Source organism: Penicillium crustosum (assembly GCF_028827405.1).
Source record: "Penicillium crustosum strain IBT 35664 chromosome Unknown utg000004l_segment0_segment0, whole genome shotgun sequence".
Classification (NCBI taxonomy): Eukaryota; Fungi; Ascomycota; class Eurotiomycetes; order Eurotiales; family Aspergillaceae; genus Penicillium; species Penicillium crustosum.
In genome coordinates this window covers 1,841,146-1,860,294 of record NW_026623125.1, presented here as the reverse complement: position 1 = coordinate 1,860,294, position 19,149 = coordinate 1,841,146, and the positions used below count along the sequence as shown (strand labels likewise).

Genomic DNA, 19,149 nt, shown 5'->3' with positions numbered 1-19,149 from the left:
TACATATATATGTACCTAACGGGGCATAGTTAGAGCCCCACAGGTCTATTTTGGGGCTGTGGAGTAAAGTGATTTGGAGGGTGCCTATCAGCTTACTCGGGGGTATTTTGGTGTTAGTGTTTTAAGATAGAGTAGATTGGGATATTGAAGCAGCTTGGTCACCTTGGAGTGGTAAAATATGTCTATAATTCAGATTATCATATGTGCATAACCAGAATCCACACCATGGGTTATTTACACAATGTATACAATGTATACAACACCATCTCGTAAGCCTAACGTCTCACTCCACACTCAGACTTCACATTAGAGTGAGTTGGACGCCTGATTCTTGGTAACAACAGCACTCTTCTCACAGGGCTCTGAGACATGATCGAGTGCTGCCTCCAACCCTTCAAGCGTTATTGGGTCTGCACGATCCAATTTGGGATCCTCGAAAAGAGCTGCAAGCTCAACTTCGGTTTTTCCTTTCGTTTCTGGAAACGTGAAAAATATAATACAAGTCTGCGTAGAAAGCATTAGTGTCACGAGGAATAGAAATGGAAAGGGTAGGAGAAATTGCACTCACCCCGAGGATAAGCATTCCCAGGTAGAAAATATAGTAATAAAATCCAATGCTATCCAGTGCAATGGGATTCACATACTGATTAACAGTCAGTGCTGCCTGTGAGACGGCCACTTGAACACTCAACCCCTTGGCCCGAATCGCAAACGGGAGAAGCTCCGTCGGATAGCAATAAAGAAGTGGATTGTTGGCCAAATTAAACGCCGCATCGTAGAGGAAAAGGAATATGACAACGGTATATGAGGCTCCCTTGTATCCATGTTGGGCATACATGGCCGAAGATATAGTCAATGGGACGTTGGCGAGAATCATCCCGACGAATGAAATCATCCAGAGAGTTCGTCTGCCGATTCGGTCCGCCAGTAAAGCTCCTGCTAGGGAGAAGAGCAGGTTCCAGACCTGCAAACCACCGTTAATACCGGTTTGCTGAGGTGTAGAGGTGATACCAATGCTGGTCAAGATGGGGCTGAAGTAGTATGCGATTACACCCTGGCCGTTCCAGAGTGTCAAGAGGGCAATAGTAGCCACCAGGGCAATTCGTTTCCTGTTTGCTGGTGACCGGTAGAGAACGCTCCAGCTATTTTGACCACTCTTTTTGGCGGCTGCTTCAGCCTCCAACAGAATATGTATCTCTTCCATCTCATGGATCACAAGTGCCGAGTGCAAGTTGCCGTTGCTATGATATTTTGCAAGCAGTTGCTGGGCTTCTTCTATGCGATGGTTTGCACAAAGCCATCGCGGACTTTCGGGTAGACCGCAAAGAACAGACATCATGACGAGCAGTGCGGGAACTCCTTGGATCAATGACGGTATACGCCATGACCAGCTGGTAGACATGTATCCCGTGCCGAACGTTGTCCACGCCGCGATGATGGAGCCTACGTACCAAAGTACATTGAACTAAAAAAAAAATTTAGATTAGTAGAAAGCATGATGAAGAGTTTGGGTTTATTAGTAAGGGGTTCCCTTACCAAAGAAGAGATTGTGCCACGCATTGCCGGATGAGCCAGTTCGAAGAGCAGCGAGGGGCCAGCAACACATGTGAAGCTAATCCCAAAGCCAATCAAAAAGCGACCACCAATAAACATACCAGCAGTTTGTGCAGCTGTCTGGATTATAGTTCCCACAAACGTCAGGGTTGATCCAACAAACATGCCTACTCGGCGTCCGAAGTAGTCCGCCGTGGGTGAGGCAACCAGAGCACCAACAAAGCCCCCAACAAAGACAATAGATGTGATGAGTCCAATTCTAGACGAATCGGGGTATCCCATATCTAGTGAAAGTGGTATAGTCAGTTTCTGTCTTGAAAATTGAACAAATGACAAATGAGCGATGGACCTTTAACCCAGGGCTTCATAGACTGGAAACTTCCGACCACACTTTCATCATAACCCGTCGTCATTTGTGATATAAGGATAGTAGCCTGCCATGCTAGTAGCTTGCGAAGACCAAGGTCTTTCCACCATTTGGCGAAGCGTTGAGTTTGGAATTCTTGAACGGGGGCAGTCATAGTGGAAGTTGATCTCTAATATTAATACAGAGCAAGATGGCATTGAACTGGAAGAACCAAGAAATCCATCAAACTTATATCTTGTCATGATTGATGGTATCTGAGAGTACAATTGTAGGATGGTCAAAGAACCTATCGATGTCCATGAAAATTGTCAATGAACATGGAAACCTTAATAACTCGCGCGAGACTCGCGCGAGTTTTTGGCTTTTTGGCTTATCTACGCGGCAGTTTCCGTCAACTAGGCCGAGGGACATCCCCGGATCACCACACTGGTGCCTTTAAATAAAGAATAGGTGATATGTCTATATATATATATATAAGTATATATGAAATACTTTTTAAAAAAATTTGTTCAACTATTTCCATCATCACTCAGTTTTGCACTTAATTCTCTACCCAGTTTGACACCTATATCATGCCTCATCGAACGGCTAATGAATTTACCGTGGACGATTCCAAAGTTCACGGAGACTGGCGAGATGAATTATTCCAAAATGGATACGTCGTGGTCAAAAACGCCATCTCACCAGAGAGATGTGAATACTACATCGACAAGATGTTTCAATGGTTGGAAAGTTTCCCTTTGGGGTTTGATAGGAACAATCGCTCAACTTGGACTGAACAACATTTACCCACACACATCAAGGGGGGATGTATCATGGATATCGTATCCAACATGAGAAGTTTATGTGGGAGGCCCGAACGTAAGTCCTCAATTCCCATATCTAATGATACACATCTAAGAATCGATCTTACCAGGGAGGACGGCGTAATTGAAGCCTTCGCTAAACTATGGGGAACGAACGAGCTGCTGGTCTCTTTTGATGGAATGAACTTCACCCTTCCATCTGGTACTACCCTGCCACAAACGAAACCTTGGCCACATATTGATCAAAGCCCACTGCGAGAGGGCATGCAGTGTGTCCAGGGAATTCTCAATTTTGCCCCAAATGGTCCTCAGGATGGGGGTCTTCTCGTCATGAAGGGATCTACCAAGCTTATGCCCGAATTCTTTAAGACTCACTCGGGTACAATTGGCCGAGAAACATGGGGACCTAGCGATTGGTTTGGCTTTGACGAGGGTGAGGTGAAGTGGTTCAAGGACAGAGGATGTGAGATTCACAAGGTCACTGCTGAAGCCGGGGATCTGATTCTCTGGGACTCTCGCACTATGCATTTCAATTGTGTTCCATCAACTCAGAACGTACGCGCTGTTGTTTGTGAGTACTCCTCTTCTATCTAAGTTGAAGTGGTGTCACTTTCTGACTGTCATAGATGCATGCTATACACCAGCTTCCTTTGCGACAGCTGATATCTTGCAGCAAAAAGGTGAACTGTTCGACCAGCGAATTGGAACGGTAAGTATCCTGTCTCTTCTGCATAAAGGAACAGTTTGTTGACTTCTTGAATAGACCCATTGGCCCCATGACAATCTATTTACTGAAACCAGTGACGAACACCGCCCAGAAGAAGAAGAAGGGGATTTGACAAAGCGTCTTAATGAGGAACCAATTGAAACGGACTTGGTGTTAAAATTGGCAGGGAAAATTCCTTACTAAATATTGGATTTCAGATCATCTGCTCGCCCATAGCTCATATCTTCTACCTCCACAAATTTAGATAGTTTCCATCTACCTATCTCAATCAATTACTTCTGACGTAACATTCAAACCTTGGTCTCTCATGACACTAGTCTCATCCATACATGAGAGCATGTATTTGGAATCATTTTCAGAGCGTGAATTCCAAAATAAAAAGAGAAGACAACAACCGAGATAATAACCGAGAATTATCAACTAAAGGCATATTATACACATTTCAGTCGTAGCCAGAGATACCCACTACTCTTCTTTAGCTTCGTAGTACCTACTCACAACATACTTCCTCTATCACACTATAACTCGAGCAAGATGATTTTGAAGGTTGGTGACCTCGTGACCTCGGCAGCCCTACGACCTCGATAAGGAGTAATCGTATTAGCCAATCACCGAAAGTCCCAAGGTTATCAAGACCAATCAGCTCAACCCCAGACTTCGGGAACCAAGGATGCCTCCAACCTTGGAAGTCATAGATAAATACCTCCAGGGCTGCATTTATATCTTAGAGGTTTTTGGTTTTCCCTATATTCTCAATGACGGCCAGAAAGAGTCAAAGGGCACCCACTGCTTGCTCTAGCTGTGCTAAACGTCGGGTGAGATGCGACAAGCAGATCCCATGTGGAACTTGTCTTGCAAGAGGCCTTGAAACCACATGTGCAAGAGAAGTTGTCAAAGTCAAAGGCCGAGTTACCAGGTGAGTCAAGTAATATAGTATATAAACCAGTGCTAAAATAGAGACAGTGCGAAGCAGAAAGACCCAGTTCTATCGTATTTTGAACTCCAACAAGAAAACAATCGACTAAAAGCTGAGTTATTCAAACCCAACCTACTTATACAGCGGAAATCAACTGCTTCTACATATCCTAAATGGGAAAACTCTGTTGAAATGCTCGAAACCCAGACGAATTTGCAACATGGCAAAAGCGCTTATCATCAGAAAGTGTGGAATCGAGTAGATATCCAGATGCCAAGCAAAGACTGCAGTGATGTTCTATTGCATCATGGCTTTACGTGGACCTCGTGGATCCATTTTGCCGTTCATCTGCAAACATTCGAGCTGGAGCACGAGTCTGCTTGGATGAACGGGGTCTTCCTTGATAGTGATACTCTCTGGCTTGCTGTATATTTTGGCTTCATAGCAGTGAGAAAATATTTCCTCTTTTTTTCTATGAGCAACAAATCTGATTGATCATAGATGAGTCTGATGTTCATGGACGAGGATGAAGCTAGGAAAGCGGGACTGCCTCTAGGTTTGACTCCCCACGTTTTTCCTCCAGTCAAGTCAATACTTCTCAAGTCTAATGCATCATAGAAAATACACCTGAGCTTGTCCAAAACTGGTATAGCACAGCGCTTTTTTTCCTTAACGAGGCTGACTTTATGCGGAATCCTGATTTCAAGACTGTACAGGCCATTGCCATACTGATCGGACTGGCCAAAAATGTTGGGGACTTTAATCTTCAACCAGTTCTTCAAGCAACAGGCATAAGGATAGGACAGATTTTGGGGATGGATCAGGAGCCCCCCATGGTATCCAAAGACCCTGTTATGCAAGAAATCAGTCGACGAGTTTGGTGGACCTTGATCATCTGTGAATGGCTGTCCATACCAGCGCATGCGCCCTGCATCCACGAAGCGGACTTCAATGTCAGGCTACCACTGGTTCTGTCAGATGAAGAGTTAACGACAGAATTAATTGACAAGCCGAATACGGCCATCAAAAGGCCACGTCCAGTGGATTATCACAACGCTATGATTTTCTTGGCACAATCGAACTATCGTTTTCGAATCCAAATGTCGGCCATTGAAAATCTAGGTGGAGATAATCTTCTTGAAGACCTTGTTCTGACAACGGATGAAGCCATGGCCAATATCATCTCACAATTGCCATCCCATCTTCTCGAGATCTCTGGAGGACCAGATCAAGACAGGGAACAATATCCGCCCTGGGTATTGTGGCAACAAACCACCTTGTCTCTCTCGTTTCTGTTCTGTCGAATGAAAGTCAACCGAGTCCTACAACATCGATGGGCCTCCTCTTCGGATGTCCTTCTTGCAAGGTCAAAGGCAATATGTTTAGACTCGGCCAACACGATTGTGTCTATGGTCAAGCAACACAAGGTTGTGTTGGCACGCCATCGTCCATGGTGAGTCTCAATTCTTCTTCTGTTTTCATCAGACCCATTCCACTAAATTTTCTACTTCTTCTTTCCTTTAGGGCAACAACCTCTGCTTTATTTTCTGCTGCGTTGACCCTTGCAGCAGAGGCAAAGCGCCTTGACTCGAATGCAGCAGAGGAGTATATTGACAGAATTCAAACTTGTTTCTCATTCTTTGAGTATATCAAAGACCACAGCGCTCTTGCAATGCGAGTGCTAGGTGAATTGAGGGCATTCTGTGCTGAAATATGTTGTCATAATTCTGAGGCAACCGATAACAAGTGACTAGAGTTTTGACAAATTTCATGGAATCCATTGCATTAATATAAGAGACAGTATATTTAGATCGATCCAATTCAGTCATTGTAGGTGTAAATGCTTCAAGTTCCTAGGAATGTGGGTAGGTATGAACGAGAAAACGGTCCTATCAATATAGCTTATGGGCGACAAATGTCCTGATTGGGAAATCGTGGGAATAAGTAAACAAAATATCCCTAGAAGCATTTAAAATAGAACAGCATACTTATTAGGTGGTCAAGTAGCAGATTCCATGACACAATTAAGGCAGCCAGTTTAGGATGAATCACGTTGATAAAGCCAAGGCTTTCGCGATGGGAGGGCTAAAATGATGGAACTAGCGTGTTTGCCCAGGTGCATTCCGTGGAACCTTGGAACTATGGCTCAGCTCAGACTTGGCGAATCAGGGCTCTCAGATGGTGAGCGGTGGGTCAGAGAGGGGCCATGCTCAACTATACTGAGCAAAAAGCGGCAAGGCCTGAGGACTAAAACGAACAAGTGGCAGAGGAACTCTGATACCTACGTACATACGGGGTCTCTCATATTTCCAACATGTACCTCTACTACGACATTACTTGGTATAGGTAATGTAATTCGGTTTTTTTCAATGTTCCCTCTTTTTTTCCCTTCTGCCTTACAGAGAGACCCATTTTTTTATTTATTTTTTATCTTTTCCTTTTCCCTTCCTTTACGAGACTATACGGAGAGTACTCCGTACCTCCTTTCTTACTGGATATCATCTCCACTATGGATTTCCACCATCCCTATACGCCATACGATATTCAACTACAATTTATGCAGGCCCTCTACGCCTGTCTGGAAGATAGTAAGATCGCTGTATTTGAATCCCCCACTGGTAAGCTAGAACTACTTATAACCTTTCTAATTTTTTTTTATCTAACATGTTATACAGGAACTGGAAAATCTCTCAGTTTAATCTGTGGTTCTTTGACCTGGCTTCGAGATCACAAGCGAAAGGCCTTCCAGGAAACTGTTGATGCAACATGTGGGTCCCACTGTGAAACATGTCACTACATATCAGCTATCTGACATTCCACAGGCGATGACGATGAGCCCGAGTGGATGATCGAACATGCCAAAAGGGAATCCAGGCGTGCCATTACCGAAAAGAGACAAGAATTCGAGGCCCGATTGGCCAAGATTCGACAAGAGGAAGAACGTTTGAAACAGGCCCAGGACAGCGCAGACCGACCCCGTAAAAAACAGGTATGCATGTGTTCCCCGATGGATGCAAGATCGTCATATTAACTAGAAAATAGCGACTCGACGACTCAGAACTGGAACTTGTTGACAATGACGATCAATTTGTTCTTGATGACTATGATAGCGACACAGACAATCAGAAAAAGCAGAATGACTCTGGGAATTCCGATGGTCTCTCTGCAAGCACGTTAGCCTTGCTGGAACGGTTTCAAGGGAAATTCTCAACACAAAAGAAAGATGAAGAAGATGAGGGAGATGACGAGATCAAGATCTTTTTTTGCTCAAGAACGCATTCCCAGTTAAGCCAGTTTGCCGGTGAATTGCGACGGGTCACCTTCCCATCTAGTCTACCTAGCGATCTCGATCCAGAGAGCAAAGATGACCTTTCCAAACTCGAAGAGCGTGTGAAACACCTGTCGCTAGGGTCCAGAAAGAACCTGTGCATCAACCCCAAAGTCCGGGCCTTGGAGAACAACACCGCAATTAACGAAAGATGTTTAGATTTACAGCAATCGGGTGTTGCAGCCGACAAGAAGTGTTCCTTTATTCCCTCCAAGGACGATGAGGCTCTGGCGCTTGAGTTCAGGGACCATGCTTTGGCGACGGTGAAAGATATCGAAGACATTGCCCAGGTTGGGAAAAAGCTCGGAATATGTCCCTACTATGCATCACGTCCAGTTATCAAGCACAGCGAGGTTTGTTTCACCCAGTCGCAGGTATGGCATCGGCCCTAACCCAAGACTAGATTGTCACACTTCCATATCCATTGTTGCTACAAAGATCAGCTCGCGAGGCCCTCAATCTCTCCGTCAAAGGTCATATTGTTATCATCGATGAAGCTCACAACCTCATGGATGCAATAGCTGGCATTCATTCGGTGACTGTCTCACTAAGTCAACTGCAGACTGCCATCGGACAGCTGACAACGTATGCCCGCAAGTTCAAGAACAGACTAAAAGGGAAGAATCGAAACTATGTTGCTCAAGTCATCCGGTTGGTGAGCTCCATTGCGGGGCATATGAAGTCAATCTCTCAGCAAAAAGGACCACTGGAAGGCTCGGTGCAAACGTCAGATCTCATGGCTGGAAAGGGAGTGGACCAAATCAACCCTTACAAGCTCTCTAGATATCTGCAAGAGAGCAAGCTCGCCCGGAAAGTTGACGGCTATCTTGAATCCTCGCAACAGCCACAACCTGATCGGCCTAAGGATAAAACAACAATGCCGGTTTTGTTTCATATTCAAAGCTTCCTTCTTCCTCTTATGAACCCCTCGGAAGAGGGGCGGCTCTTCTTTCAGAAAAGCCAAGACGATGTTTTGTTGAAATACATGCTTCTTGACCCTACGAACCACTTTCGGGAAATTGCCGAAGACGCCAGGGCAGTCATTCTAGCTGGTGGTACTATGTCTCCTGTAAGTACGACTCGTATTTTAATATCTTCGCAGCTCTCTAATGCCTTCAACAGATGTCAGATTATGTGAATCATTTGTTTTCATATCTGCCCCCAGAACGACTAGGGACATTCAGCTATGGCCACGTCATTCCAAAATCCAACTTGGTGGCGCAGTCCTTGACTCAAGGACTGATGGGAAACGAATTCGATTTTACGTATGAGGCACGAAATTCCGAAAAAATGGTATGTACCAAGGTCCACACTGCGGAAAGTTTTCTTATTTACATATCAACTAGATCACCGACCTTGGGCGTACGATAGCAACCCTCTGTCAAATCATCCCAGACGGAGTGGTCGCGTTCTTCCCCAGTTATGACTATCTCAGTCATGTTCTGAGCGTCTGGAAGAAGCCCATTCCCAACGGGAACGGCCAAAGTACTCTCAATCTACTAGAACGAAAGAAGAAGATTCTCTACGAATCTCGCGAAGCAGTAACAACTACGGACGATTTGCTACGAGAGTATACGGAAGCTGTTGAATCAGGATCAGGAGCCTTGCTTCTGTCTATCGTGGGTGGCAAGTTGTCAGAAGGCATTAATTTCTCTGACAAGCTAGGGCGGGGTGTCTTTATCATCGGCCTACCATTTCCCAATATCCGCAGCCCTGTATGGCAGGCCAAAATCCAGTACTTGGAGGAGAAAACCTACAAACAGGCTTCTGGGTCCGAGCCAGAAAAGAAAGCAGCAGGCAAGGCAGCGGGTAGGGACTTTTACGAGAATTCATGCATGCGAGCAGTGAACCAGTGCATTGGTCGGGCCATCAGACACGTGAATGATTACGCTGCTATCATTATGATTGACCGCCGGTATGAGTCGCCACGGATCCAGCAAAAACTGCCTGGTTGGATTAGAGGAAGCTTAGTGCCAGCACCCCCTACGCGGGCGGCTCAGATGACTGTGCAAAGACTATCAAAATTCTTCGCTGAAAAAGCGCGATAGCCAGATAGGCACTGTAATAAGAAGAGAAAAAAAATTCAATTAAAAAAAAACACTAAAAAAGGATATAGCATCATATGTTTTTGCATAAAATCCGTGCTCATTGGATACTTTGGCATGCGCAGATAGATGTAACAAAAGCCCTAAGTTGTGAAAGACTGGCAGAATTAAAGAAAGGCGGTGTACGCCACACATGACATAAGTTCTGACAAAGTCAGGGCTAGGGTTCCACGATCACGGGACAAGCGAATTTGTTAGCGCACACTCTAAGCCTGGATTTCAACATCTTGTAGACGGAACGATCCCTTCAACGCCAAACATCAACGGTCTTGTCACACCCCCGCCGACAAGATGCCTACCCGTTTCTCGAACACCCGGAAGCAGTGAGTCGACACCCTTTCCTGTGCCGTCTGAATCGAATTCTTCTCTCGTCGATCGCGACCAGAAGAGCCAAATTCGTCATAGCCCAGTCGCAATATAACACCAACATATCACTAACCTCTCATTCTCTCGCAGCCGCGGCCATGTGTCTGCCGGTTACGGTCGTGTCGGCAAGCACCGCAAGTCCCCCGGTGGTCGCGGTATGGCCGGTGGTCAGCACCACCACCGTACCAACATCGACAAGTTCCACCCTGGTTACTTCGGTAAGGTTGGTATGCGTTACTTCCACAAGACCAACCAGCAGTTCTGGAAGCCCACTATCAACGTCGATAAGGTACGTTACATCTACATCATGCGAGTCGATTCGGATATGAAGAAATTGTGGATTGGTCTGGAGGCGGAAGTGCGCAAATGGCGACAATATGCAAAAGAGAAGGGAGGCCAATCAACAAGAATTATGAAGAATTGCGAAAATTTTATTGAGAAGGGCAATTATGGCTGACTTACGACTTTTTTTCACAGCTCTGGTCCCTCGTCCCCGCTGAGCAGCGTGACGCCTACCTGAGCGGCCAGAAGACCGATGTCGCCCCCGTCATCGACCTCCTGCCCCTCGGCTACTCCAAGGTTCTTGGAAAGGGCCGTCTCCCCCAGATCCCCGTCGTCGTCCGTGCCCGCTACGTCAGCCGTGACGCCGAGGAGAAGATCAAGGCCGTCGGTGGTGTTGTTGAGCTCGTCGCATAAGCGTTGATTCGTCGAGAAATTTCTGGGGAAGGCGGGTGAATAGGGGCAATTTGAAGCCCTAGCTGTGTTCGTTCGCCAGCATGGAGGACGATCGGAACTCAAAATGAGATCTGCCCGAACCGAAACCAAGTCGGTTCGGGCGGTCGAAAATAAAAAGGGTTTTTTTGTATGCAATCAGCATAGCATATGGCCTCCGAATGCCCTTACGATTTCATCAGTGTGTTAAACAAATACCATAAGGAGGATTTTTTTCAACTGTTGTTCATGTCCAATGTCATGGTTGGAGGGCAGATAGAGTGTTGGTTCTGAAATCTTGAACCACGCTCGTGTAGGATGACTGAGGCTACCTTGCTGGGACATAGAAGGCTTCCCAAGGTTACTGCGCAGGTTCGCTGTTAAAAGCTACGGTTATCTTCGTAGATTTTGGGGTCTACCAATATGTCCGATTACGATTGCAAAACTACCGAACTGATAGGTCTGATCATATCACATCTAATTTCATTCTATGTAGACATTGAAACGTTCATGGCCTATTGCTCAGATCTTTGACTCTCGCACCGAACCCCGTCGACCCGCTTTCTCGGGACCCGCGGCCAATGTCTCACTGATAAACCGAACAGCCTCGTCGGCCATCTTAGGAGTGACCTCATGGCCCGCCACCTGGTCAATGATATCTTCAAAAGACACCGCACCATCGCCAAACCACCCATCGGACGAGATAGTCTGCTTGAACCAGTTGAGGAACAGCTCTCCACGATGATAGGGAACAAGCTTGTCCTTGCCACCCGACAGATTCAAAATGCGCTTCCCAGCCAAGGCACGAGTCAGAATTGGCCGGAGCACTTGCTGCTCACTTTCTGAGGGTTGAGGCAATGGGCCTTCGCGCAAAGGACCAGTCGACGGCCCACAATCCACATGCTTCAGCATCATACCGGCGGGATCATATCGATTGACGGTCTCTAGGAAAGAAGTCGGCAAGGCTTCTGAGCCAAGGACCTCCGCGCCAGGCGGGTCACTCTTAGTCCACGATGGCAGCTTCGAAAGTCGTGCGCGATCTGCCATCAGATTGACATAGTCCGGACAGCCAATGATGACGACCCCGGCGCTGACTCGAGGCTCGTGCAAAAGACAGCTCCATGCTGCGTGCCCTCCCAGTGAGACTCCCAGAACTAAATTCTCGGTGATCTTGTGCTCACCACTGGGGAATGTGTAGGAGGGAAGGTAGTCCATGAGCACCGATGTATCTCTTGCGGTGCCCTCTGGTTAGAGTTAGAATATCGTATCTTATTTTACCAGTCTTTTTTCACTCACGGAAGATAGAGAACATATCCTGGGCATGTCGAGGGTTCCCCTTTTTCCAAGACTCATTGGCAAGAGGGTCGATTGTCCGGGTACCATGGTTTCGCTGGTCGAACGAAACAGCAATCAGACCTTTGGCCGAGGGTGAGTCCTGGTTTCTAGTGTTCCAGTCGGTGATGGCGGAATTGGCAATGCCAGTCATGCGCTCCTGCGTGGCTAATCTGGGGTGAAGAAGCCAGAGACATGCGACCTCTGAGGCCTCTTTGCGAAGCTCTTCTAGTCCAAAGACCGTTACTGAGATGCCAGCAATTGCGTAGACCTTCTGGGAGATGGCGGCCGGGGTGGGCCTATCTAGATCATTCAATGACTTTAATGGATCAGTCATGATAGTTGAATAGATATGAAGAACACAAGGTATAAGGTGAAATATGTTGAAGAGAAGTGGGTTAAATAGCGGGGAGATAAGATGGGAGAGTATCTTGAAAAGGCAACTCGGGTATATACTACACCAAAGCCGAGGCCTTCGCTTTAGGATACTCTTCCAAGGTTAACATAGTTCCGAGTTACCAAGTATTTATGTATTTACGTATTTACTTATCTTTATGATATATTTTAATATATATATATATATATGTGAATATGAATTCTACTTTGTTGCTCCAAGGTCCTCAATTGAGGCCATAGATGACAATTTGATTTCATATTAAAGAAGAAACCCCTACAATAGTTTGTATTCTATACTTAATACCTTTATACTCCATGTTAGATACTATACGTAGAAATATGCCCGTATAAAGTACTAAAGTACTCCGTAGATAAAACTCCACTAAAAGCAGACGTAAACCCCCTTTTTTTCCCAAACTGACCGCCCCCATCTTCTCCAGTCGGAGAACAGCTGGGCAACTCCACTCTAAACCAATTTAGCTATGCTCCTTTTAATGTCAACACACGTTCTTTAAACATCGTTAAACCTGGATTTTCTTGTTTTTGGAATTCTAGAGAGGACAATGATCACTACATAGTCATTTTTGACCCGTGTATTGAGTATGTACAAAGTAGAAGTGGTTGATCCCCCCGTGAACTGCAACTGATAATCATCGTGCATTAGTCCCAGAATCCAAACATGTCGGCCTCTTCAATTCACAAGGATGTGGAAACTGGCTCATTGAAGGTCGATACCAAGAAGCAAGAGCCTCCTTTGACTTTAAACAAATCAAAATTGGCATCCCCGTTGCCTTCTCCCACCGAATCCAAGAAACCGACCTCAATCAAGCAGACCCAGCCCACCCAGCCCACAGACGATCATGAAACAGGTGGAATACTAGGCGACAAAGAAAATGCGCGTCCATCATCCTTGAAACATGGCTCACCGAGGGGCAGATCATCCCTGAGCACGCGACCACCAAACCGGTCAGCTGAGGACCACCAACCATGGAGTCGCCATCAACGCCAGTCGTCTAACCCCGGAATGTCTCCTCCATCCCGTGCCCACAGTGTACAATTCAGGGATACAGACACAGAGGTCCCCGACGCATCCCATTCCCGGCCGCAATCTCGACCCCCTCTCGACCCGCCTCCCAACATGGCGACGATGATGATCAGGGTGCCAAAGGAAAGCAGTCGTTGTTTGGCAAGTTGAAACTACTCGCTACTGCACCAAACTTTGCGTCACACTCGCGGTCTCCCAGCGGCGCGAGTACGGACTTCCGTTCAGCACCGGGCGATATAGCTACCCCGGGGTCGGAAAGGGGGAATTCCGCTTCCCAGAGCCCCTGGAAGAAGAGGGCAGTGAAATCGATGCGGATGCGGAAGAAAGTGGCGCTGAGGAACGTGATCCTCGTGAAAAGAGAAAAACGCAACGGCGGAAGAAGCAATTGGAGGAAGAAGCTGGCTCCAACACCGCCCCTACAACGCCTAAAACAACGCGCAGACCATCCTTCCACTTCTCATCCTCCTTCGCACCCTTCGAGAACTATCGCACTAATTTGTTCCCCCGAAGAGCAAGCACCACAGACTTCACACCTCAACAGCGCGAAGGTGTTTCCGAAGATGAAGGCCGTGAGAGGCTCAGCCGGCGGATGAGGGGCCGCCCATGGGCAAATACTCGGGTTGCTAGCTACACTGACCGCGTAGATGGCAATCCGGACGAACAGCGCCCGAGCAACTTGAGGCGATTGACCGGATTCGCCGGGCCATCTGGAAACGATGAAAGCCTAGCGGCGAGCTGGAGACGCCATCGAACCGAGCGAGGAACCAGTGCCAGTGCTCAACGATGGAAGCAAATCAAAGCTGGTCTGAAACTCATTGGACAGCGACGAAGGCCAGAGAACGCAGTGGACAATAAAAAATCCGCAGAGTTGCTTGCTGAACTCGCTTCAGCCGTACCTGCTGCGCTTATACTGGCCAGCGCGTTCCAACGAGATGAGCATGGCAGTAAGAGAATTCCGATTCTTTTGGAGCAATTGAAGGTTCGTGTCACAGACAGCCGGATTGATTCCCACTCTGGTGATCGTCATCTGGTCTTTCGAATTGAAATGGAGTACGGAAGTGGCATGACTCGCATGAAATGGATCATCTTCCGCACGCTAAGAGACTTTGCCAATCTGCATCTCAAGTATAAGCTTCATTTGGGAACTCAGAAGTATATTCAGCTACGCACGAGTGAAAACAGCCCAAGTCTCCCTCGATTCCCTAGAAGTGCCTTCCCCTACATGCGAGGTGTGCGCGGCCTTGAAAGTGAATTCGAGGATGAAGATGAAGAAGGTGGCTATGAGACTGGTGCGGAGGGGATGAGTGGTACAGAGAGGCCTCCGACAAAGAAAAAGCAGAATCAACAACCGCACCAGCGGCGGGCCTCTGGTCCACTTGTTCGAAGAAAGTCCAGCATCACGAATCAAGAAGGAGATTCAGCCGCAGGACCTTCATCCACCCATGAAGGTGTGTCGGGAGCTAAGAAAGAGACATACCCTGGGAAGCAGCGAAAAAAGCTTGAGATCTATCTGCAAAAGATGATTAGGTTCCTGATCTTTAGGGCTGACAGCAATCGCCTGTGCAAATTCTTGGAACTGTCCGCTCTCGGTGTCCGTCTGGCTGCAGAGGGCAGTTACCATGGCAAGGAAGGATTCCTGATAATCCAGTCCTCCAAGGGTCTTGATTTCCGAAAAGCTCTTACCCCGTCTTTGGTCAAGAAACGCCATTCGCCCAAGTGGTTTTTGGTCAGGCACAGCTATGTAGTCTGCGTAGACTCTCCCGAGGAGATGAATATTTATGATGTCTTCTTGGTGGATGCCCATTTCAAGATTCAGACACCGAAGCTAAGTCTTCGCAAGCAAAATCCAAAGGATCTTGCCAAGTCCGCAAAACAGTCTGCGAGGCATCCTCAGCACCACACTCTCCGACTTGAGAACTCTGAACGCAAGCTCAAACTGCTGGCCCGGAATGAGCGTCAACTCCAACAGTTTGAAGACTCGATCCGCTTCATGGTTGCCAACACTCCATGGATGCGCCCCAACCGGTTCGACAGTTTCGCGCCTGTACGACAAAACTGCTTTGCGCAGTGGCTGGTTGACGCACGAGATCACATGTGGGTTGTCTCACGAGCAATCAACCAGGCGAAAGATGTCATTTATATCCATGACTGGTGGCTGAGTCCAGAGCTTTACATGCGTCGGCCTGCCGCCATCAGCCAGAAATGGCGATTGGACCGTCTCCTGCAACAGAAAGCTCGGGAAGGCGTCAAAGTCTTCGTGATCATGTACCGCAACATCAACTCCGCCATTCCCATTGACTCGGAGTATTCCAAGTTCTCTCTCCTTGATCTTCACCCCAATATCTTTGTCCAGCGATCACCAAATCAGTTCCGCCAAAACACTTTCTTCTGGGCCCACCACGAGAAGCTTTGTCTTATTGACCACACCATCGCATTTGTTGGAGGTATCGATCTGTGCTTTGGGCGTTGGGATACTCCTCAGCACCAGTTGACCGATGACAAGCCTACCGGCTTTGAAACTACTGATGGCCCTAAAGATGCAGATCATTGTCAACTCTGGCCGGGCAAGGACTACTCCAATCCTAGAATCCAAGATTTCTATGACCTGGATAAGCCGTACGAGGAGATGTATGATCGCAATGTCGTGCCCCGGATGCCATGGCACGACATTTCCATGCATGTCGTGGGCCAGCCTGCTCGGGACCTTACTCGTCATTTCGTGCAACGCTGGAACTACATTCTTCGCCAGCGAAAGCCCACGCGGCCGACCCCCTTCCTGTTGCCGCCACCCGATTTCAACCCCGCGGATTTGGAAGCTTTGGGTCTTGATGGAACTTGTGAGGTACAAATCCTCCGTTCTAGCAGCATGTGGTCGACGGGAACACCCGATGTTGTCGAGCACAGCATCATGAATGCGTATGTGAAGTTGATTGAGGAATCTGAGCATTTCGTCTATATCGAGAATCAGTTCTTCATCAGCACCTGCGAGATTGAGGGCCGGAAGATCGAGAACCTCATCGGAGATGCCCTAGTTGAACGTATTGTCCGAGCTGACAAAAATGAGGAGGCATGGCGCGCTGTCATTGTCATCCCATTGATGCCAGGCTTCCAGAACACCGTGGATAGTGAAGGTGGAACAAGTGTTCGCCTTATCATGCAGTGTCAATACCGCAGTATCTGCCGTGGGGAGACATCTATTTTCGGCCGTCTTCGTGCTCTTGGAATCGAGCCAGAGGACTATATCCAATTCTACAGCCTGCGAACTTGGGGCAAGATTGGACCGCAAAAGGCACTGGTGACTGAGCAACTTTATATTCACGCCAAATGCATGGTTGTTGACGATCGTGCTGCTATCATTGGATCTGCAAACATCAACGAACGATCCATGTTGGGTTCGCGTGATTCGGAGGTTGCATCTATCGTGCGAGACACCGATATGATCATGTCTTCCATGAATGGCAAGCCATACCTTGTTGGTCGATTCCCACATACTCTGCGTATGCGTCTGATGAGAGAACATCTCGGAATTGATGTCGATGAACTCATGGAACATGACTTTGCTACCGAAGAAGAGCTACGCAAGATCCAGGTCGCAGAGGGGAGTGAACACCCAGTTGGCAACGGAGAGCGAAGAAATTCGGCGTCCTCGGCTATCGAACGACAAGATGAGAGGGATATGGTCGAACGTCGGCATCGTGTCCAGGATGAGTTCCTTTCTCGCTCTGAGGACATGTATAGCTTCAACCATGATGTCGATTGGGAGCAGGGTGCCAACCCTAACCTCAAATCGAACCGTAAACTCACTACTGACCCTCGCGTCACTGAAAATCCTGATCACAGGAAAGACGTGGAAGGGGATGGCCCCGATCATCTGGCAGCCGCTGCTCGGGCTGGTTTAACCGTTGGTCGTGATTCGGAGGTAGAGACCAATGGAAAGGAAGCCCTGCTTTCACCCATCGCCCCTGAAGGGAAAGGCACTATCGAGCGACCGAGATCATCGCAGCAAAAACCTCCTCAAACACCCTTGACCCGCAAGGACCGCAGACCTGGGTCATCGAGCGAGACCAATCCTAACTCCGAGATCAATGCGAATGCCCCATCTCAAGGCCATGGAGTTAATGGTTCGTCGAGCCGCGAGTCCGAGACTAACGGTGCCGGTTTGAACATACCCAAGGAAGAAAATGAAACCCCTAAGCACAACCACCCGTCTGTTCCAGACCTCAAGCGTATCTTCATCGATAACGACTGCATGAGAGACCCGATCATCGATGGCTTCTACCTGGATACATGGCAAGCCGTCGCCGAGAAGAACACTAAAATTTACCGATCTGTGTTCCGCTGCATGCCCGACAGCGAGGTGAAGAACTGGAAGGAGTACAAGGAGTACGCCACGTATGGCGAGCGCTTTGCAGAGATGCAGAACCAACAAGGCAACAAGCCAGCCCAGCCTCAACCGAAACAAAGTGGCCCACCCCCAGCTGGTGCTCCGGTCAGCTCTCCTATGTCGATCGCGTCTCAGATGTCTTTCATTACCCCAAGGGCCGAAGGACCGCAGGCAGACCCGAAGAGCCCCCAGACAATTGACGAGAAGATCGGATCTGGGAATGAAGCTGGTCGTCCTCAGTCTGAACAGTTAGTGAAGCAGGAGACATTATCATCTATTGATGAGAAGGCCACGCTCAAGACGGCGTCCGACCCGAATCTGTTGACCAATGTTCCGAACGGGACCAGTGACGAGAATGGTGTCACCGCCGGGGAGGACATCGAAAAGTCACGAACAACCCCGGCTCATGTCGATTACTCTGAAGCCGTGAACCTGAATCTGAACTCGACGAGCCAGTCTCGGAGACGTAGACGCAGAGCTACAACGATTGGCTCGAAACGTGACCCCCATGGTACAGATGAGTATTTGGATAAGGGCCGCGCAGAGGACCTCCTCAACAACACTCAAGGCCATCTCATCATGTGGCCTTATGACTGGTATATTTCTACTTCGTTCCTATTAGACCTGAGGACATACCCACTGACGAATTCTATTTACAGGCTCGAGAAAGAGGAGCAAGGTGGAAACTGGCTCTATGCTTTGGATCAGATCTCTCCTCTGGAGATCTAGTAAGTTGCCCCTCTTTACCGGTTCCTGGACATGATACTAACGGATTTATAGCAACTAATCTCGAATTGCTTTTGCACTTGACGGCGTCTTGCTCTTGATTTAATCGTTTGCTCATGTTTGTCTACTTGGTGTCCGCGTTGGAATTCTCGAGCGCCGCTACAGCGATTGATGCATTTTCATTTTTATAGATCTTCCTCGATGGCTCTTTGGCTACTCATCCTTTGGAGTTGTCTGCACTTCATGGCGATTTTTTTTTCGTTGTATTCCCCTACCTGAGTAGCGCAATATAAGTAATCAACCATTTTCGAATACAGGGATAGTATATTCTCCGCGTGATGAGCAAATAGATATATTATTCTTCCAAGGTTATGATGAAATGGCTT

At 47.7% G+C, this 19,149-nt stretch overlaps 7 protein-coding genes across 7 annotated transcripts; 5 read left to right on the top strand and 2 right to left on the bottom strand.

The window, feature by feature from the left end:
• Positions 1 to 306: 306 nt before the first annotated feature.
• Positions 307 to 2,075, bottom strand: N7487_009732 (sugar porter family MFS transporter; the record flags this gene model as incomplete). The annotated part of the gene is made up of 4 exons (XM_056877462.1): positions 307 to 504; positions 569 to 1,465; positions 1,537 to 1,838; positions 1,904 to 2,075. The coding sequence occupies 4 exons, from the start codon at positions 2,073 to 2,075 to the stop codon at positions 307 to 309; spliced, it is 1,569 nt and encodes a 522-aa protein (XP_056726042.1).
• A 654-nt stretch (positions 2,076 to 2,729) lies between these two features.
• On the top strand, positions 2,730 to 3,637 carry N7487_009731 (uncharacterized protein; the record flags this gene model as incomplete). The annotated part of the gene is made up of 4 exons (XM_056877461.1): positions 2,730 to 2,782; positions 2,838 to 3,298; positions 3,354 to 3,436; positions 3,491 to 3,637. The coding sequence occupies 4 exons, from the start codon at positions 2,730 to 2,732 to the stop codon at positions 3,635 to 3,637; spliced, it is 744 nt and encodes a 247-aa protein (XP_056726041.1).
• A 572-nt stretch (positions 3,638 to 4,209) lies between these two features.
• On the top strand, positions 4,210 to 6,120 carry N7487_009730 (Zn(II)2Cys6 transcription factor; the record flags this gene model as incomplete). The annotated part of the gene is made up of 5 exons (XM_056877460.1): positions 4,210 to 4,370; positions 4,412 to 4,817; positions 4,872 to 4,926; positions 4,989 to 5,823; positions 5,895 to 6,120. The coding sequence occupies 5 exons, from the start codon at positions 4,210 to 4,212 to the stop codon at positions 6,118 to 6,120; spliced, it is 1,683 nt and encodes a 560-aa protein (XP_056726040.1).
• A 759-nt stretch (positions 6,121 to 6,879) lies between these two features.
• On the top strand, positions 6,880 to 9,746 carry chl1 (DNA helicase; the record flags this gene model as incomplete). The annotated part of the gene is made up of 7 exons (XM_056877459.1): positions 6,880 to 6,988; positions 7,046 to 7,138; positions 7,193 to 7,359; positions 7,413 to 8,051; positions 8,102 to 8,767; positions 8,821 to 8,991; positions 9,045 to 9,746. The coding sequence occupies 7 exons, from the start codon at positions 6,880 to 6,882 to the stop codon at positions 9,744 to 9,746; spliced, it is 2,547 nt and encodes an 848-aa protein (XP_056726039.1).
• A 348-nt stretch (positions 9,747 to 10,094) lies between these two features.
• Positions 10,095 to 10,865, top strand: N7487_009728 (60S ribosomal protein uL15; the record flags this gene model as incomplete). Its single annotated transcript, XM_056877458.1, has 3 exons — positions 10,095 to 10,126; positions 10,260 to 10,458; positions 10,647 to 10,865. The coding sequence occupies 3 exons, from the start codon at positions 10,095 to 10,097 to the stop codon at positions 10,863 to 10,865; spliced, it is 450 nt and encodes a 149-aa protein (XP_056726038.1).
• A 537-nt stretch (positions 10,866 to 11,402) lies between these two features.
• N7487_009727 (uncharacterized protein) lies at positions 11,403 to 13,269 on the bottom strand (the record flags this gene model as incomplete). The annotated part of the gene is made up of 3 exons (XM_056877457.1): positions 11,403 to 12,124; positions 12,177 to 12,642; positions 13,126 to 13,269. 3 exons carry the CDS (start codon positions 13,267 to 13,269, stop codon positions 11,403 to 11,405), a joined length of 1,332 nt encoding a protein of 443 aa, XP_056726037.1.
• Positions 13,270 to 13,287: 18 nt separating this feature from the next.
• Positions 13,288 to 18,824, top strand: pld3 (phospholipase D; the record flags this gene model as incomplete). Its single annotated transcript, XM_056877456.1, has 4 exons — positions 13,288 to 13,767; positions 13,853 to 18,633; positions 18,697 to 18,765; positions 18,818 to 18,824. The coding sequence occupies 4 exons, from the start codon at positions 13,288 to 13,290 to the stop codon at positions 18,822 to 18,824; spliced, it is 5,337 nt and encodes a 1,778-aa protein (XP_056726036.1).
• Positions 18,825 to 19,149: the final 325 nt, after the last annotated feature.